Source organism: Scleropages formosus, chromosome 21 (assembly GCF_900964775.1).
Source record: "Scleropages formosus chromosome 21, fSclFor1.1, whole genome shotgun sequence".
Classification (NCBI taxonomy): Eukaryota; Metazoa; Chordata; class Actinopteri; order Osteoglossiformes; family Osteoglossidae; genus Scleropages; species Scleropages formosus.
The window spans coordinates 19,713,638-19,729,246 of record NC_041826.1 but is presented as its reverse complement, the minus strand read 5'-3'; the positions used below and the strand labels follow the sequence as shown (position 1 = coordinate 19,729,246).

The 15,609-nt window shown below is 41.2% G+C and overlaps 1 protein-coding gene across 4 annotated transcripts in view; it reads left to right on the top strand.

Annotated features, from left to right (window-relative positions):
• erc1b (ELKS/RAB6-interacting/CAST family member 1b) overlaps window positions 1-14,817 on the top strand; it is a 135,804-nt gene extending 120,987 nt beyond the window's left edge. For all 4 annotated transcript variants that reach the window (XM_018730054.2, XM_018730053.2, XM_018730052.2 and 1 more), the window contains one exon: window positions 9,822-14,817. In XM_018730054.2, the coding sequence (XP_018585570.1) occupies window positions 9,822-9,959 (138 nt within the window). In that variant the 3' untranslated portion in view covers window positions 9,960-14,817. The remainder of the gene's footprint in view (window positions 1-9,821) is intronic.
• The last annotated feature ends 792 nt before the right edge of the window (window positions 14,818-15,609 follow it).

Here is a 15,609-nt window from a genome sequence, read left to right as displayed (position 1 = left end):
AAAAAGAGAATCAAATTGGGAAGGACAGCAAAGTAGTGACAGGAATTAGACAAATGAGAAAGAATTCAACAACTGAGTGAAAAAGTGCATGAATTGTCACTGAAGAAAAAAATCGCACAAAAATCTAATCCATTTCAGGTCTTTTTGTTGTTTTATGTAAATGAGGTGCATAATTACAATTTCTTTGTTTTATAAATTACTTAACTGATGTAAATTGCCCACACTTTATAGCAAGAAAGATTACCTTCCCATTGTAACTTTACCTTCTGGGTTTGGAGTTTTATCTGCCAAGTTTTACACTTGAGACCCATAACCAAAACCCATACATTATTGTAGTGCAGGTAAAGGTATGATACTTGTGTTTGAGAGAACTGTGGAAGCGATCCATGCCTCTGTTTGCCAAAGCCTGTACAAGACTTGTGTTTTAGTTTAAGCCAAAAACTCAATCTTTGGCTGTGTCTGTTACTGAGCTGCCTTTTTTGTTTGTAGGCTGCTCAATGACAAACCTATTGGCCATAAAAAAAATTATATAAGTCAACAAATTAGAAGTTGCACTGTATTTTAGTTGTTTTTTAGGAATCCTTTTTTTCTTCTCAAATAGGGTAGAAAAGCAGGTCTCCCATGTCTTCGTGTTCGTTTCTGTGTTTGTCTCACAGGAAAGTGAACTAGATAAGTCTGTATATATCCATCTAAGTTTGTCATGTATGGACTTTCTCACCATGAGAACACCACCTTTCCTTTCTTGTGTGCGTTTCAATTGAGGAGTCATGGCATATAGTTCATGCTGTAATGTATTCAAATTAAATTGAACACCACCTCCACAGATGGAGGAATTTGTACATAATTACAGCACATAACTTACCGTTCTGATTAAGTCGTAGTTGACAGTGTAAAAGGTCTAATTACGCTTTTTCCAATCTTTATTGGATCTGGCCAAATGGTTGAGTCTAGTGTCTTAGCAAGCTACGTATCATACAAGGCTACAAACATTGCCTACTCTCCAGAATTTCAAATTTTCATTTAACACTTGTATTCTATGGCAGTACAGGACATAGACATTTTCAAATTGCATAGCTCTATGACATGAAAAGCACTATGACAGATTTGACATATATCTGGAAATGTGAGTATGTATTTTGGTACAATATGTTCTTGGAGATGAACATAGTGATCAGTGTGACTTACTTCAGAGGGTGTGATGGCTTACACCCTGGACTGATTCCTACTACAACCTTCCTTGTGTTTTATCATTGGGGAAATTGGTTTCCATTATGCGGTTTATCTCAAAGGAAGATCTGCTTTATAACGTCTTTATCTCTGCAAGCTTGTCACCACTTTGTGCTCTCCAAGTTCAGCCAGGGCAGCTGGAGACAGAAGAGAAAGACTGGATCGGTTTGGAGACTGCAGCCTTGTCCCATGTTGGGCCTCTAAAAAATACCTGCTAGATTTTGTATTTTGGTACAGTTCCTTACTAATAGAGGACCCATGATGCTAATAAGGAGAGAGTGAAATGGCGATCAAAGGTCTGGAACAGGTATCAGTGCTTAACCCCTGTAGTTCACACAGGGGGAAAAAAAACAGGAAGCTTTTGTAAGCAATTGGTTTTACTTCTGGCTAGAAAAGTTTTATTATGTGCCACCAATGCTGTGTGAGCCCAAAGCCCAGCAATATCATAGTTAGCAGGTTTTTATGGGGTGGCTTTAAAAGACCTGGCACTGCTGTATGGTAAGCGCATGCCAGACTGGTCCCAGGAGTGGGGGCTGCACCCAGCCCCTCAGACTGCCTCTCTTGTCCCCAACCACCACCAGGCGCCACAGCTCTGCTTTAGCTCTGGGCTTTGACAGCCACTAACCATCTCCACACCTCAGCCCCTTCCCCAGGTTTCCCAGAGTGACACATACAACACTGGACCAACATACTCAAACCCCCTCCCTTGATCCCACCACAACCCATGCCAACTTAACATGCTGCCAGCTCCACCTTCTAGATGCGTCAGACCTTTGTCTTTTTCCATCCATAGTGTAGCTTTAGTGTCTTGGCACTGGTGGCAGGTTGGTTGCAATTACAGCAGTTTAGAATTTGCACTCTTATAGGGGTTTAGTGACAGTCTCTTCTACTTCCATCTTGTCACATGGGCAAATATTATTTAGTGTCGAAACCTTTCAAATTAATTTGGCACAGTGAATTTTCTAACACTTGCAACCATGAACAATCTGCTAATATTCAATTTCACATTCCAGTTCCATTTCAGGTAGATTATGAAATTAGATTTGTAGAATACGGTGGATCATTCAAGGGTGAAAGCAATTTGCACACTGTTGAGTTAGCTCCAGGTAATTTATTAATTCATTTATTCTTTCACTGTTACCCACAGAAAATTACAACTCTGCTGTGACATAATATTCTTGGATATTCAAAAGCTGTAGCATAGCTACCCACCACTCGTTCAAAGCTTGACTGCATGTCAGTATGGATGTAGAGGTCCATAACACTGTCATACTCCTGAGCCAGTCATACTGGAAAACCAATGACATATTTTCTTGCATAACTTAATGTAAACTTTTTTCTTGTCTGCAGCATGTGCTTATGAATATTCATGAGCATGAAGACAGTTGCATGTCTGGCTGCACTTTTAATTGTGATTTAATATGCAAAGGATCTTTCCATCAGCCAGTCTACTCCAATCCGCACTCCCAGACAATTGTGAAAGTAGAGCTCATCCCTATACCAGTTTGTTACTTTTGTCAACAACAAATAGCTTGAATCAGGACTATAGGTGTGTATTTGGTCAGTTTCTGTAATAGATTAATCTGTTCAATTAAAGATGTGAAAGGATATAAACCAGTCTTCACCTAGACTGAATTTTAGTGAAATCGTGCCGTTAGGAGAATTCCCACTGTGAGGGCATCAAATTAACACTGTTTATTATGGGGTAAAGAATCAGTTCTTGGCAAAAAAAAAAAAAGGAAAATAAACACATTCATTTTAAAACATCCAAAATAAGTTATTGTATAAATCACAATGAAGTACTACAAATATTTCACGTTAAATAATCATTTGATCGACATATCATAAGGATCACTGTGGCACACCTGCACATAGCCCCATGCACCTGGCAGTGGTAGCGTGAAGGGATAAAGGAAGGATCATGTCCTCATCACCCGTTATTAACCCCTCCTTAACAGTAGGAGGGTGCATGACCCTGAGAAGTAGATCAGAGAGAACCTCCCTACCAGAGAATCTGGTTCCCAGACCCTCATTGTGTCAAATCTCTCACTGCTATCCCTCTGCAGCCAATGTTTCTAGAAATACCATTAACAAAAGACAAATTTGACATGTATCTTGAGTCAATACTGCTGTCTGAAAGGACAACAATTTTTCAAATAACTGAATTAATAGTATTGCTGCTCTTGATAACCAAGGATGAGACTTGTCAGGAATCACCTGTGCCATTGCTCTTTATTTCAACTTTATTTTTTGTTGAGGTTGGATGCTGGTGAGTTCGGTGAGTTCTAGGGGGTTGATCTGACTGTCTTTGGGGTCCCAAGCAACCACCAACAGGCCATGTAATTTCATGTGACAAGCTCTTCGAGTGATGGGGTGGGAGTAGGGTGTAAAGTGATGCTAGTGGCTGTTGGGTCATGGGGAGACCAGAGGCGTAGGTAGGAGGGGTTAATTGATTTAAGTGTCAGTGAGAACTCCCCTGTGCCACCAAAGTCCTGACCCAGTTCTCTTTTGTCCTTCCTTTGGGGAGGTAGGTTATTAAGACTGAAATGTTTCTCAGATTCTCGAATTGGTGTGGGGGTTTGCTCTTTGGCAGTGTTTATGTAAATGTGACAGAGGCTGGTTAGCAAGGAGTGGGAGGGTGGGGATGGTAAAATGTTATGAATGATGTTGCCCCCTGGGTGAGGAAATGTGATTAAGGCTTTCCCAGTGTCTGGGGACAAGAGTGTGTTTCAAGTAAGGATGTGGTGGAGATGCAGCTGGGGACAGTAGCAGTTGAATGCTTCCATGAGTGATGTATAATTTCAGAGCCATTCCTCTACCTTCTTTTTCATGCCCACAAAGACATTGGGTGACCCTACAATCTCTGAACTTTGATGGGTCAGCTTTTCTTTTCAGAGAATTTCCCACAGCCTGTGAGATGCATCACTGAACCACGGCTTAGCAGGCACACCCTCAAACCGAACATTTTCCTCTGTCTGGTACAACATTTCCTGCAGACTATTGGAAAGTCAGTTTTTTCAGTTACTTAAATGTGCAAAAGTGCTCTAGAAAGTTGTCTGTTCTCCCAGCCTGTATTAATCACAAAACACTTTGGGTGAGAAAATGAAATCCCTGAAATGATTAAAACAGGAATGGGTTGAGATTGAGTAAGAAACTCCAAACCAAATATCAGTCTTCTAAGGTACTTTATTGTAATTCCACACAATATTATATTTGACAGTTGTGATGTGTCTGGTGGGTGGAAGTATTGGTTTTTCCCTGTTTTTCATTGTTACTAAATAACAGGGACTTGAATGCATTAGAACTTCCCCCACTCTGAGCTTTGTCTGATCCAAATACTTCAGTTCCTGGGTTGTTCATCCGTTGGAACCATTTAAAGGACCTGCGTACTAATAAATCCAGGGATTTAGCTGAGACTAAAGAGCAACAAATGAAAATTTGTTGCCACAAGTTCAAACAATTGAGTCAGCTTCTTTTTTTAAAAAAAAAAAAAAAAAAATGTTATTTCAGATAGAGGCTTGTTCTCAACACACCAGGCCACCTGAGAAAGGCAGTGGTGTCTAGGACAAGGAAAAAAATTTGTTGATAGCTGTGCAGGTTGTCTCAACTGTAGCTTGGGATGTACAATAATTGAGCAGTGTGCTATAAGTTCTTATACAATAAGCCTGTCCTTTAAAAAAAAAAAAAAAAAAAAAGTGCTGTCAATACCCCCTTGCTGATGCCATTCATAAAATGTAAAATTTGACTTTAGAGTTGTGCTTCATTTGGCCATACTTAGGGTAGTGTTTTGTGGGAATTTAAAAGAACCATGTTGAGAGGCAAGAAAAAAATCAGGCCTGCCCAGCTTTTGGCCATATATCAGTCAAATTGTTAAAGCAAAAAGTATATAAGGGCAGCCAAAAGCAAATTTTATAGAACTTAACATATAAAAGAATGCAATTTACAAATGGTAAGTGGCCTATTAAGTGTGTTTTTAAAAGGACAACATTTCCTGCAAAGGAGTGTGGTGGGTCTTACTGATGGGAGAGGTTCATACCCAGCAGGCACTTCTGTACCAGTTGCCATGGGTACATAGCTCAACAGCCTAGAAATGTGTTTTTCTAATGGCTTTATTTTATTGTTTTTATGTTTGCACTACATTTAAGCCCATAGCAGCTATATATGCAGAAAACCATACTAAATATTTCATCCACTTTTTGTAGTGTGTATGGGCCATTCATTATTTTGTATAAACAAACAGTTTGGGTTATTGTCTTATTGAAGTTAAAATATTCCTCATTGGGCACATTCTTAGAGATGAAGCAGTGACAGAAGATGCTGGGTTTTTTTTTTTTTTTTTTGGTTTTTTTCTTCCCTGTTCATGCATGACTGATGACCAGACCAGATCTCTCTGGCAGCATTGTAAGCATTCAGGCCAAGTTTGTACTTACTAACTGGCAGGCACATTCAAAAATGCATGTAAGAAACAACAGAATCATTTTTTTACTTTAATCTTCTTGTGGTGGGTGTGTTCAAGAAGTTATTTCAAACTACTTTTTGATGGTGATTGTGACTCACTGCACCGCACACCCCCAGTAAACGACTTTCAGGAGATTGCCAATGCACTTAACATTGTGGCTGAAGCTGAAATGAGATACAACATCTTTTCTGTGCATTCTACTATAACTTAATGAGGCTGAAATTACATACAAAACATATAATGTTGCATTCATTGATTGGTTGTACTATTTGTTAATGTATTTTAATATGAGCGTAACAAGATATTTTCACTAGAAATCTTTTTTTGTTCATGTTTATAGATGTTTGGTCACTCAGAGGATCATGGTGAGACTGTTGCTTTCTCCTCTTAATGGATACTGAGATGGCGAAGTATACAAAGTATGGCTGCATAACCTGACAAGTAGTTAAAACAGTGCAAAAGAAAGCCATTTTGCCACTAAATTTAAAAAAAAAAAAAAAAAAAAAAAACACAAAAAAAGGCATAAATGCAAACTTGGTCAAAAGTGCAAGGACAAAATGACCTTGGGTTTATGTGCTGCTGTGTAGTTTAAAAAAGTTACCTAAAAATCATTTTGTAATATTTGCAGTTATAGTAGGAAGGAGTACAAAGGGGCTCTGTGGGATCTGAGTGGAGCAAGAAGGGTCAAATGGGGATGATGATGGACTCCAGCCTCTAAATACTTCCCAGGAAAGTCATATTCACTACTTGATGAGCAGGTCCACTATGCAAAATCATTTTGGCATTCTGAATCAACTCATGGTGGATACTGGACTTCACTGTTTGTGTGAACCCATAGTCTGTGAGTGTGTGTTGATCTGGCGTATATATGAGTATAGGTATTGTATTGCAATAAATCTAGAGTATATCTAGGAGAAAAGGTGCAGCTAAATGAAGTAAATGTGTGTTTTGTCTTTTCCTGTGTATTTTCTTAGCTTTTCTCCATGCATGTGGTTGGATATCGAGAGGCTAATTTGTCACTCGGCACTGAATATGTGAGAGATTTCTCCATAAAAGAAGTTCTCTGTGTCATTCAGTAATAGAAAACAAGAGGTTGATGCATGAGATTTTTGTAAATGCTCTTGAACAAAACAGTGCACAAAGAACTACAGTGCCTGCTAGGACAGGGTACCACAAAGTAATATGTAGATGGTTAACTTTAGAGTGAGGATGCAAAGGTAATGAGATGTCACTGTAAGAACTGGCTTACTAGCTTCAGGGTAGCAGCTTCCCTGTGTCCTAGAGAGCCATAAAACACTACAGGTAAGTAAATGGGAAGGGCTGTATCATGCAACTCCAGAGATAACATTGGGATAAGATGGGGGACAGTGGTTGAAGGACAGGGCTGGTAAGGTAGATACATAACTTCTATATGCACCTGCCATTTCACTGGGTCCCAAACTCAGCACCCAGAGGAAGCTGAAGAAACATTGCTCCCATTGGGCAAAAAATTTGGCCAGAAGTGTGTATAGTGAGGACTGTGGCATTAAGTATATGGAAAGTGTATATATATTTTTTTTCAGTGCAGATTTATTGAATGCATGGCCTGAAGACTTTCACACATGTGCCCCCTTCCCCTGGCAGAATGGGAGCCAAGTCATAGGAGCAACAGCCAGAGTTTTGGGTGGCAATGCCTTCCCACACAGTATCTGCACTGGGAAGTTTCATTTGGGACTCATGGGAGAAAAAAGACACCAGCAGCCCTCATAGGCAGGGAGCAAATAGTGTTTCAGGTTTGTTTTTGTTTCACACCTTCATCCACATTCCTCCCCTTCCAGTTATTTGAGATACATGCTCTGTTAAGCAGCAACACTAAGACCTTTAAAGATCTGTTGATGAATAGTATTACTATTGTCTCAGTATTCCCTTCCTGTGAATGATTCTGTGGTGGTTTAGTATGTCATGGCTGTCATTTGCCTTGACCCAGATGCCCCAGCTGGGAGCTCCCTTGGTTGTAGTTATTACACAACTGTCCGAGTGTGTAGTGAAGCTACAGATAAAGTGAGATAGTAAGGCCAGGTTGATAGTGTTTCATATTGTTTGGGAAGGACACGCATCCCGTCTTTGCCTTTCCACACCTCATCTGTTGTTGGTTTCTCTCCTTGTTCTCTTCCCCACCTTTCATTTTATTGGTGTTTTTTGGGGTCAAAGATACAGCATTCAGCTAGAATAACTGTCTACATTTTAGTTTGCTTTGTGTTATCTTTACTACTATTATGCTTAAAGTGTAAGTATATTGTCGTAAACGGGCACTAAAAGCTAATGAGTGTAGGTGAGAGATGGGTTTAACAAGACAACGCAGCACAGTTGGGTAGTTCGGGTGCCTCACGACACTTTAACCGTACAGTTAAGCATGGGTTTGTTCCCCATTTAGTCTGTGTGGAGTTTGCATGTTTTCTCTTTGTTCATCTGGTTTTCCACAGTCAAACAAGTCTTTCAGGTAGATTAGAGGCTCACCTGTAGTGTGTGAACGCATGCATAATTGTGCGTTTGTGGCTAATTGGTGATGGACTAGCTTCCCAGCCATCATGTACCTTGCCTGGCCTAGCATCCTAGGCTTCGAGAATAGGCTCCACTGCAACCCTGCCAAGAAAAAGTTTTTGATAGTCATCGAGAATGTGTTTTTAAGCTATGGTGACTGTCAGCATGCAATGGCTTGTGCTGGGATGCTCTTCAGGTTCAGCATCTGAGGGCACGTTTTTTTCCTTAGTATTCAGTGTGGGGCATTGTTACCGTGATGTGGACATGTGCTTGTCATTCTCTGTTCACAAAAAACCTGCTTGAGTTCCCAGCTGTAACAACATTGGTTTGACAGTAGTTCTTAACAGTGTGGTCTTTTGTTTTTGTTTTGTTAATTATGGATTTGTTGCATGATCCAGGCTCACATAAAATAGATGAAAGAGCGGCACATTTGGAAGTATTGGAACATAACCTTCAGTTATAGTTGCAGATGTCTTTAACATTAACCCAGTTAAATTTGACTTAACATTTGTCTGCCAAAGAAAATAATTTTGTGGACTCTGCAAAACACTCTGCTTTCTTTGAGCTGAGAACTATGGGCTTTGGATCATTGGCCTCGGTCCAGAACTGAAAAGCAAAAGTAGTACAAAGTTGTTAGATGCAGAAAAGCATTTCAGCAGGAACAAACTCAACAGGGAAAGGTGACATCCAGGGCACTTTAGCAGGGATCAGGTCACTGTTACGGTTTGGTTCTTTTCATTTATCCACATGGGCAGAGGACTGAAATTCATGTTGGCCTCATCCCTCCGTCTCTCAGCTGATGGCCTGGTGTTCAAGGATGAAGGGATGCTGTTTGTGGTGATTCTGTTTATACCCTCTTCAGGATTCCTTTGGGCTGAGTTTCCTCTGCTTCCTCTGTATGGATGCATTGGTTGGCATTGTTGCATTCCTGTCCAGCTCAGCACTCAGACACAAGCTTCTTTAAGTTGCTCTATCTCTTTCCACCTGTGGTTATGAAGACTGATGGCTGTTCAGAAGGCTGTTCAAAAATTACTTGGTTAAAGCACTGGAAAAGTAAAGCCAATCACACCTGTGATTATCATCAAATCAGAGGTGCCATAAAATGCTACATTCCCTTTTAGCTGTAGTTGTCTTTAATGAATGGAAAATGAAGCGTTTTCAATGGCCTCAGAGTCTAGTGTTTTATGTAATGGCACATAAAGAACAGTGCTGTTTCCAACTGTCATTTAATGGTCACTTTTGGATTGAGGAATTTAAAGGGCGATTTAAGTTGGACATTGAGACAGTGGATGGTGGAAGGAGGTGGAAAGACCGCAGTGTTTAAGTATTAACTCATCAGGGTGTCTGTATAACTGCTGGACTTGTACCTTTCTTGCTGTCTCCTAGAGGTTGCAGGCCATGCCCTCCACCAGCCATGCCTTCTCTGAGTTCTCTTCCAGGGAAGATCTGGGTGTGTGGTCAGTGACAGGAGTTGTTTTGAAAACACATAACAGAACTGCTTGATCTTCAGTTCCCCAGTTGATGCTCATGGAACGCTGCTCTTTTGTACTGAAAAGCTCTCAGTTGCTTGAGAAAATGGAAACATTGTTTCTCAATTTCTTTCCCTCTCTTACAGCTGGAGTGTGAGCTGGAGCAGTGTGAGCGGGAGAGTGCAGAACTCCAGGAGTATGCCAACTCTGTCCTGCAACAGATTGCAGACCACTGCCCTGACATCTTGGAGCAGGTGGTCAATGCCCTGGAAGAGTCCTCCTGACCCTGCCCTCTCTACCCCTGTGACATCTCACAGCTGCCCCCACCCCCCATCCAGTGTTCCTCTAGATTACCATTCCTCCCAGTCTAACCCTATCCTCACACCTCCAGTCTCCCTCAGGGAGTACACCATGTGCCAAACCCACCTCACCACCATGACCTCCCAGTCACCAGAGGAAGGACAAGCTTGGCATGGGAAGAAGTATACGTGCTGAATCCTGCTGGAAGAGTCCGGCTCCTGGAGACCCAGCACCGCCTCCAGGAGAGGGGAAAACCCTTTCCAGAGCACCTGAGCCCCTTCCCCACTGTAGGAGGGGGCTGTTTACAATTGTGAAAAGGGACAGGCTGCTGGATGTTCCTCCAGGTTAAAATTCATATATTGGCCCCTCCCAGCATGTGTTGAGCATAGGTGACCCACTGGAGGGAGAGTAGAGCCCCCCATTTTAGAACACTGTAACTGATATCTGCTTGGTTGCGTACTAGATGCCCAAAATGTGTTCTTGCATGCCCTCTTTTAAAGAGCACGTTTTGGGGTCTTTTGTGCCGGGTTTGGGGCTGGGAAAGAAACGCTTGATAATGAGTGAGCACAATAATGTTAGAATTGCAAGATGCTGAAAATGGTGGAAAAGATATTGAATACTTTTATCTTTTTAGTGGTTTCCTCTTACATTGCAGGCATGATTGGTCTTTTAGTTGCTTGAAGAAAAAAGGTCTGAATTGTTGGTTTCTGGGCCTTTTCAAAGCTGGGGACAGTGTTTCATAAAACCATCTTTCTCCTGAAAGAATAACCAAATAAATCCTGGCATCAAGACTTAGATTTGCTATGAAACCTTGGGCTTGGATTGTTGTTGAAAGGAACATCAACCTTTCATATTTACACTACGACTACAGTAGTCTTCTCCAAAAGGGTCTTTGTCAAAAGTTGCCTCACACACCTTTGAGGTCAACGCAAGTTTCTGACAAAAACCTGCTACAAGAGTGAATGGTCTTCACGTAATTGTGTGAACATGTCATCACTTGGGATATCCCTAAAACCACAACTTCAGCTGACACATTTTTGAGAAGTCTGAAAGTTTGAAACACAATTGCCTTTAATTTATGACTTCGCTGCTATCTTTTTGCTGTCTTATTGTAGCTAGTCCCTTTGTTATTGCCTTCCAATTATAAACTTGTGACTTGCAGAATTAACAGGCAGTTTTGCTGGTCACTTGCTATAGTAACACTATCTGCTTAGGTTGAACGGCCAGGCAACCAAAAATTTAACTTTCAAAAGTCACAGCAAACTTGGCCACTCAGCTGTGCCATTTGAAGACATGCATTTTGACACTAGAACAATTTTCATGTTTACAGGAGAGAGGGCTTGGACGCTGGTGACTCTTCTCCCATAAACAGTTTTAACTGGAGTCACTGTTTGCAAATGCACACCAACATCTGTGTTTTTGAGTACAGCTGCAACCTGCTAGAGGGGCTGATGCATCTGAGAGAATCATTAAACGACAAGGCAGGAATAGGGAAGAGTCCATTGCTTTTCATTAGGAAGTTCACCTGGTACTTAATTCCCTACCCTGTCATAACGATTGCAATGTTGTGGTAGTTTCAAGTAAAGTGTGCAGCTTGCAGTGGAGGTGCATGTGTACACACGGGAGGGTGTCATGGGAAGAGTTATCAAAATTGCAAGATGAATTTGAGTTCTACCTTTGACTCTGAACATGGAATGGGTCACAGCTGGATAGGCTTAGACACCTTAGTAATGGCATCATGTACAGTTCCTCCCGGTGAACCAGTCACTTACTGCCCAATGGTTCCCGTATCTCTTATTTGGCTGTTTTTGACGATGACTTACAGAGCTGCCCTGTTGTCTGCCTCAAACGTTCTTCCTTGATGGGGAACACTGTTAGAGGAGAGTGTCTTTACGAGTGGAGAAGTAGTAGCTGTTCTTTGGCTGGAGTTTTGTTGGTAATTAGACAATAGGTTTTTTTTTTTTTTTGCCTAGAATGAATTCTGAAGACAGGGCTTGAGAAGAGGGTGATTTTTCTGTAGAGGACAAGACTAGGGAGGTGGATTGTTCCTACTTGGAGCTCTGTCATGACTTGGTGAAGCAGTGGATCTGCACCAGGCTCTGATATGCTATGGGCCTACCCTTTGCAGCCCAAAACTGGCTTACTTCACCCTGTCTGAGAAGCAGAATTCTGTGCCTCGTGTTGTTGACTGCTTTTCCTGTGCCGAGAAGTTTGTCATACCTCACGTCACACCAAGTCCAGCCAGGTTGTAGCTTATCACCCAGCTCTGTCATCACTCTGTTACCTCTTTACTGCTGCTGTTCCTCTACTTATTCTGTGGAAGTTCAAGTGCAGCAAATAGCCAACTAGCTGGACTTATTTTATAAGATGCCCCCCTCCATTTTCAATCCATGAGTCAGTACCCTTCTTTCTTAGAGCAAATGCTTACTGGCTCTTCTCTGACTTCCTGTTCTCTGGCACTAAGAAAAGCAAGTGCCTCAGACTAAATAGAGCCTCATGCAAGTCCCTTGGGATTATGTGCTTTTGCGCAGTAACTGCTCTCTGAAACCTAGTGGGTTTTACATGAGCTGTGTACTTTAGGGGGAACAGAGAGATCTGATTGCCAGGAGCAGTACTGATTGGCAGCATCGCTTGTGGTATACCAACAATATCACGTGCTTGTGATTACTTAAAGCACACAGGCCACGTACTGAGAGCAGAAACTGTATTCCTGAATTACATTTCAAGTCGTTTGAGCTTTTTTGTGGGGACAGAGCTGGTTCTGGTGGCATTGATCACATTTGTGCATGTCACTGGTTCAGGGGATACTTCTAGTATCGTCAGCCCTGAGTGCACGTGGGTTAGATTGATCTCTAGTGCCATACTCATGCAGACGCCGATTTGTCGGGCATCTTAGATATTTTAAAACACAGGTCCGTGTTCAGGAAAGTCAAAAATGACACAGCATCTTTGAACTATATTTGGTTCTGTTGCTTACCATCCACTTAATACTCTCAGCTGCCTTTGATGCACATTAGCTCTGGCATCACATGGGAAACTGTTCTGCTTTTCAGCAGCAGGATCTGTGGCCCACAGCTTGGGGCCTTAAGATAAGAAGCACTGCTATAGGTTGTTGTCCCTTTTTGTTTACCAAAGAAGGGTTCGGGGATCAGGTCCCAGAGAGGGCAAGAAGGCACAGCTGACAGCGAAGAGATCAGCTGGTGACTTCTGGACACTGGATGAATGTCTGGGGAAGCCAAACACTTTCCCGCACAGGAGACTGGGAGAGCTGAGAAGGGTCGTGGTGATACTGTAAGAGTTTGCTCTACACAATGGTAGTTGTTTCTTTCCTTTTCACTTTGTTTTTCTTGGTCTTGTTTTGGAGTTAATAAGCTTAAGAAAGTGTTCTACATGCAAGCACACAAGGGCAGGAGGTGTGTGGTTCTTTGTTACCCCACTCCAAGCCGTTCCACAGTAGCTGAGTCCATGTGCTGTGTACACGTGTGCGTGGAAACGTGAGCGAACCAATGGTGTTGTACATTTGTGTAAAACATGAAGAAAAAAGAAAAGTCAAAAGCAGTAAACTTGTTGTTTGTGTCTGTGATCTGTGTTGAAACTGGCTTTTCCGTCGTTTTTGTCCCACTTTTAAGTTTTTGTCCTTTTTTATTTTCTTGCGGGATTTTTGTGTGAGGTTCGTGTCTCCTGTCTGCTTGTCTGGGATCGAAGGCGAACGTTCATATTCTGCATGGGTCTCGCTGTTGCTCCAGTCGACGGCGAACACGGCCAAGTTGACAGCAGTGCCAGGCATCCCAGACAGCAATGTTTTAAAGTATACATATGCATAGACATATATATTTATATATAAAGTAAATAGGTGGATAGACAGTTGAATATAATGTTTTGCACAAAATATCCAAGGGGAGGGAACTGATCCTTCTGAACAAAATGGCTCTTAATCAGTCCCTTGTGTCTTTAAAAGAAGTGAAAGAATAAAACAATATGTGTCAGAAAATCATTTTAAGTGTCAAAACAAGGTGTTAACACAAAAACTGTTACCATGTGGTTTAAAAAAAAAAAAAGTACTGTTCTGTACTTGATATCTGACTTTTTCACTCATACCTTCTTTTTTCCTGTTTTGCAGCCTGTTAATAATGTGTGTGACTCTTGAGACTGCAATGTCGAAACTACAGCATTTTTTTTTATTATTATTTTTTAAGTCGGCAATGTGTGTCTATCCAGGGACCTGCCCTTCCATCACTGTGTTTCTTTAGGGGTTAATAATGCCAAAACCTTTCCTAACTGTGATCTCTGATGTCATGCTATGTGGGTTTGCTGGTCAGTATGAAGACTTAGATGCAAGCAACAACCCTTCAGGGTACTACTGCTCGTTTTGGTCTTTTTACCTGTCAAAGAACAGACTCACATTCTGCAAACTGCCATACTGATTGGTTGTCCTCATCACATCACACACACTGGTTTCATCTATGAATGATTCAAGCTGTGATCCTAAAGTTTAGAAAACATGTTTCAGTGTTAAGCACTGATGGTTATCCTTTGATAGAATGAAACTGACATTCTCACACCTTTTTTTTTTTTTTTTTTTTTTTTTTTTAAACCAAGATTGAATACATTTATGTTTTAGGGGGTTTAACTGTAATTGTGGCATTTTAGAATCCTAAAAAAGTGTGACGTTCCCACCACTTCACACAACTGGAATCTGAAAAAGTTTATCTGCAGTTATGGGCAGTCCAGCGTATTCAGATGTGTTCACAGTGCATTGGGTCGGTGTTCAGTTTTCATTTCACTGATAAATGTTTCATGGGAAGCTAGATAATACAAATTCCCATGTAAATAATAGGGGGGGGGGGGGGGGTTATATGTTCATAACAATATGACAAAAACAATGGCATAATGTCAGTTCACATTTATCATGACAGGTCAGAACTGTTAACAGTCCCCTTCCCAAAATACACAGCTGCATACATCCACACTGTCATTCTTCTTTTGGGCCTGACTTTGACTGAGTACTTGAAATAGGCTGTGTGGTCCTTCCTCCCTAGGACTGTTTTTTTCTGTAGGGCTGTTGGCTGCTAACATCCTGTATGACTGACATGCCTGCATCTGACTTTAGGTATGTTGGGGTTACCCCCTCTTGAAGACACACCAGAGTCACATTCACCTCTAATGACTTTAAATGTGTTCATACTTTGTAGTCTACTTTTTATACAATGTTCAGGAACACAGTGGTGGCTGGGAACCCCGATCTTTATATTAGTGATGGGAAAAAAAAATACACTTCAGTACAAATCCTTTTTTTTGTGTTCTTTTATTTTCAAGAAATGTACTGCCTTTTATCCATCTGTGTGAGGGGAGGGGAAAAAAAAAAAACCCTGGAGATTTCTGTAAAAAAAAAAAAAAAAAAAACACATAACAAAAAAACATTGTATTCCTCTTTTGCCTTTGTATATATATATAAACACTACATTATCAGCCTTTTCATCCAGTGTGGATTTTTTGCATGCACATGCAACATGGTGGTCCTTTTGCAGTATCCAATGCGATGCAGAGCCATTGGGTTTTCCATTGGTGAAGGTCAGAGCAAGCTTTCTTCTCCCAGTTCTAAACACCCCTTGTTACCACTATAAAAGCAAATAC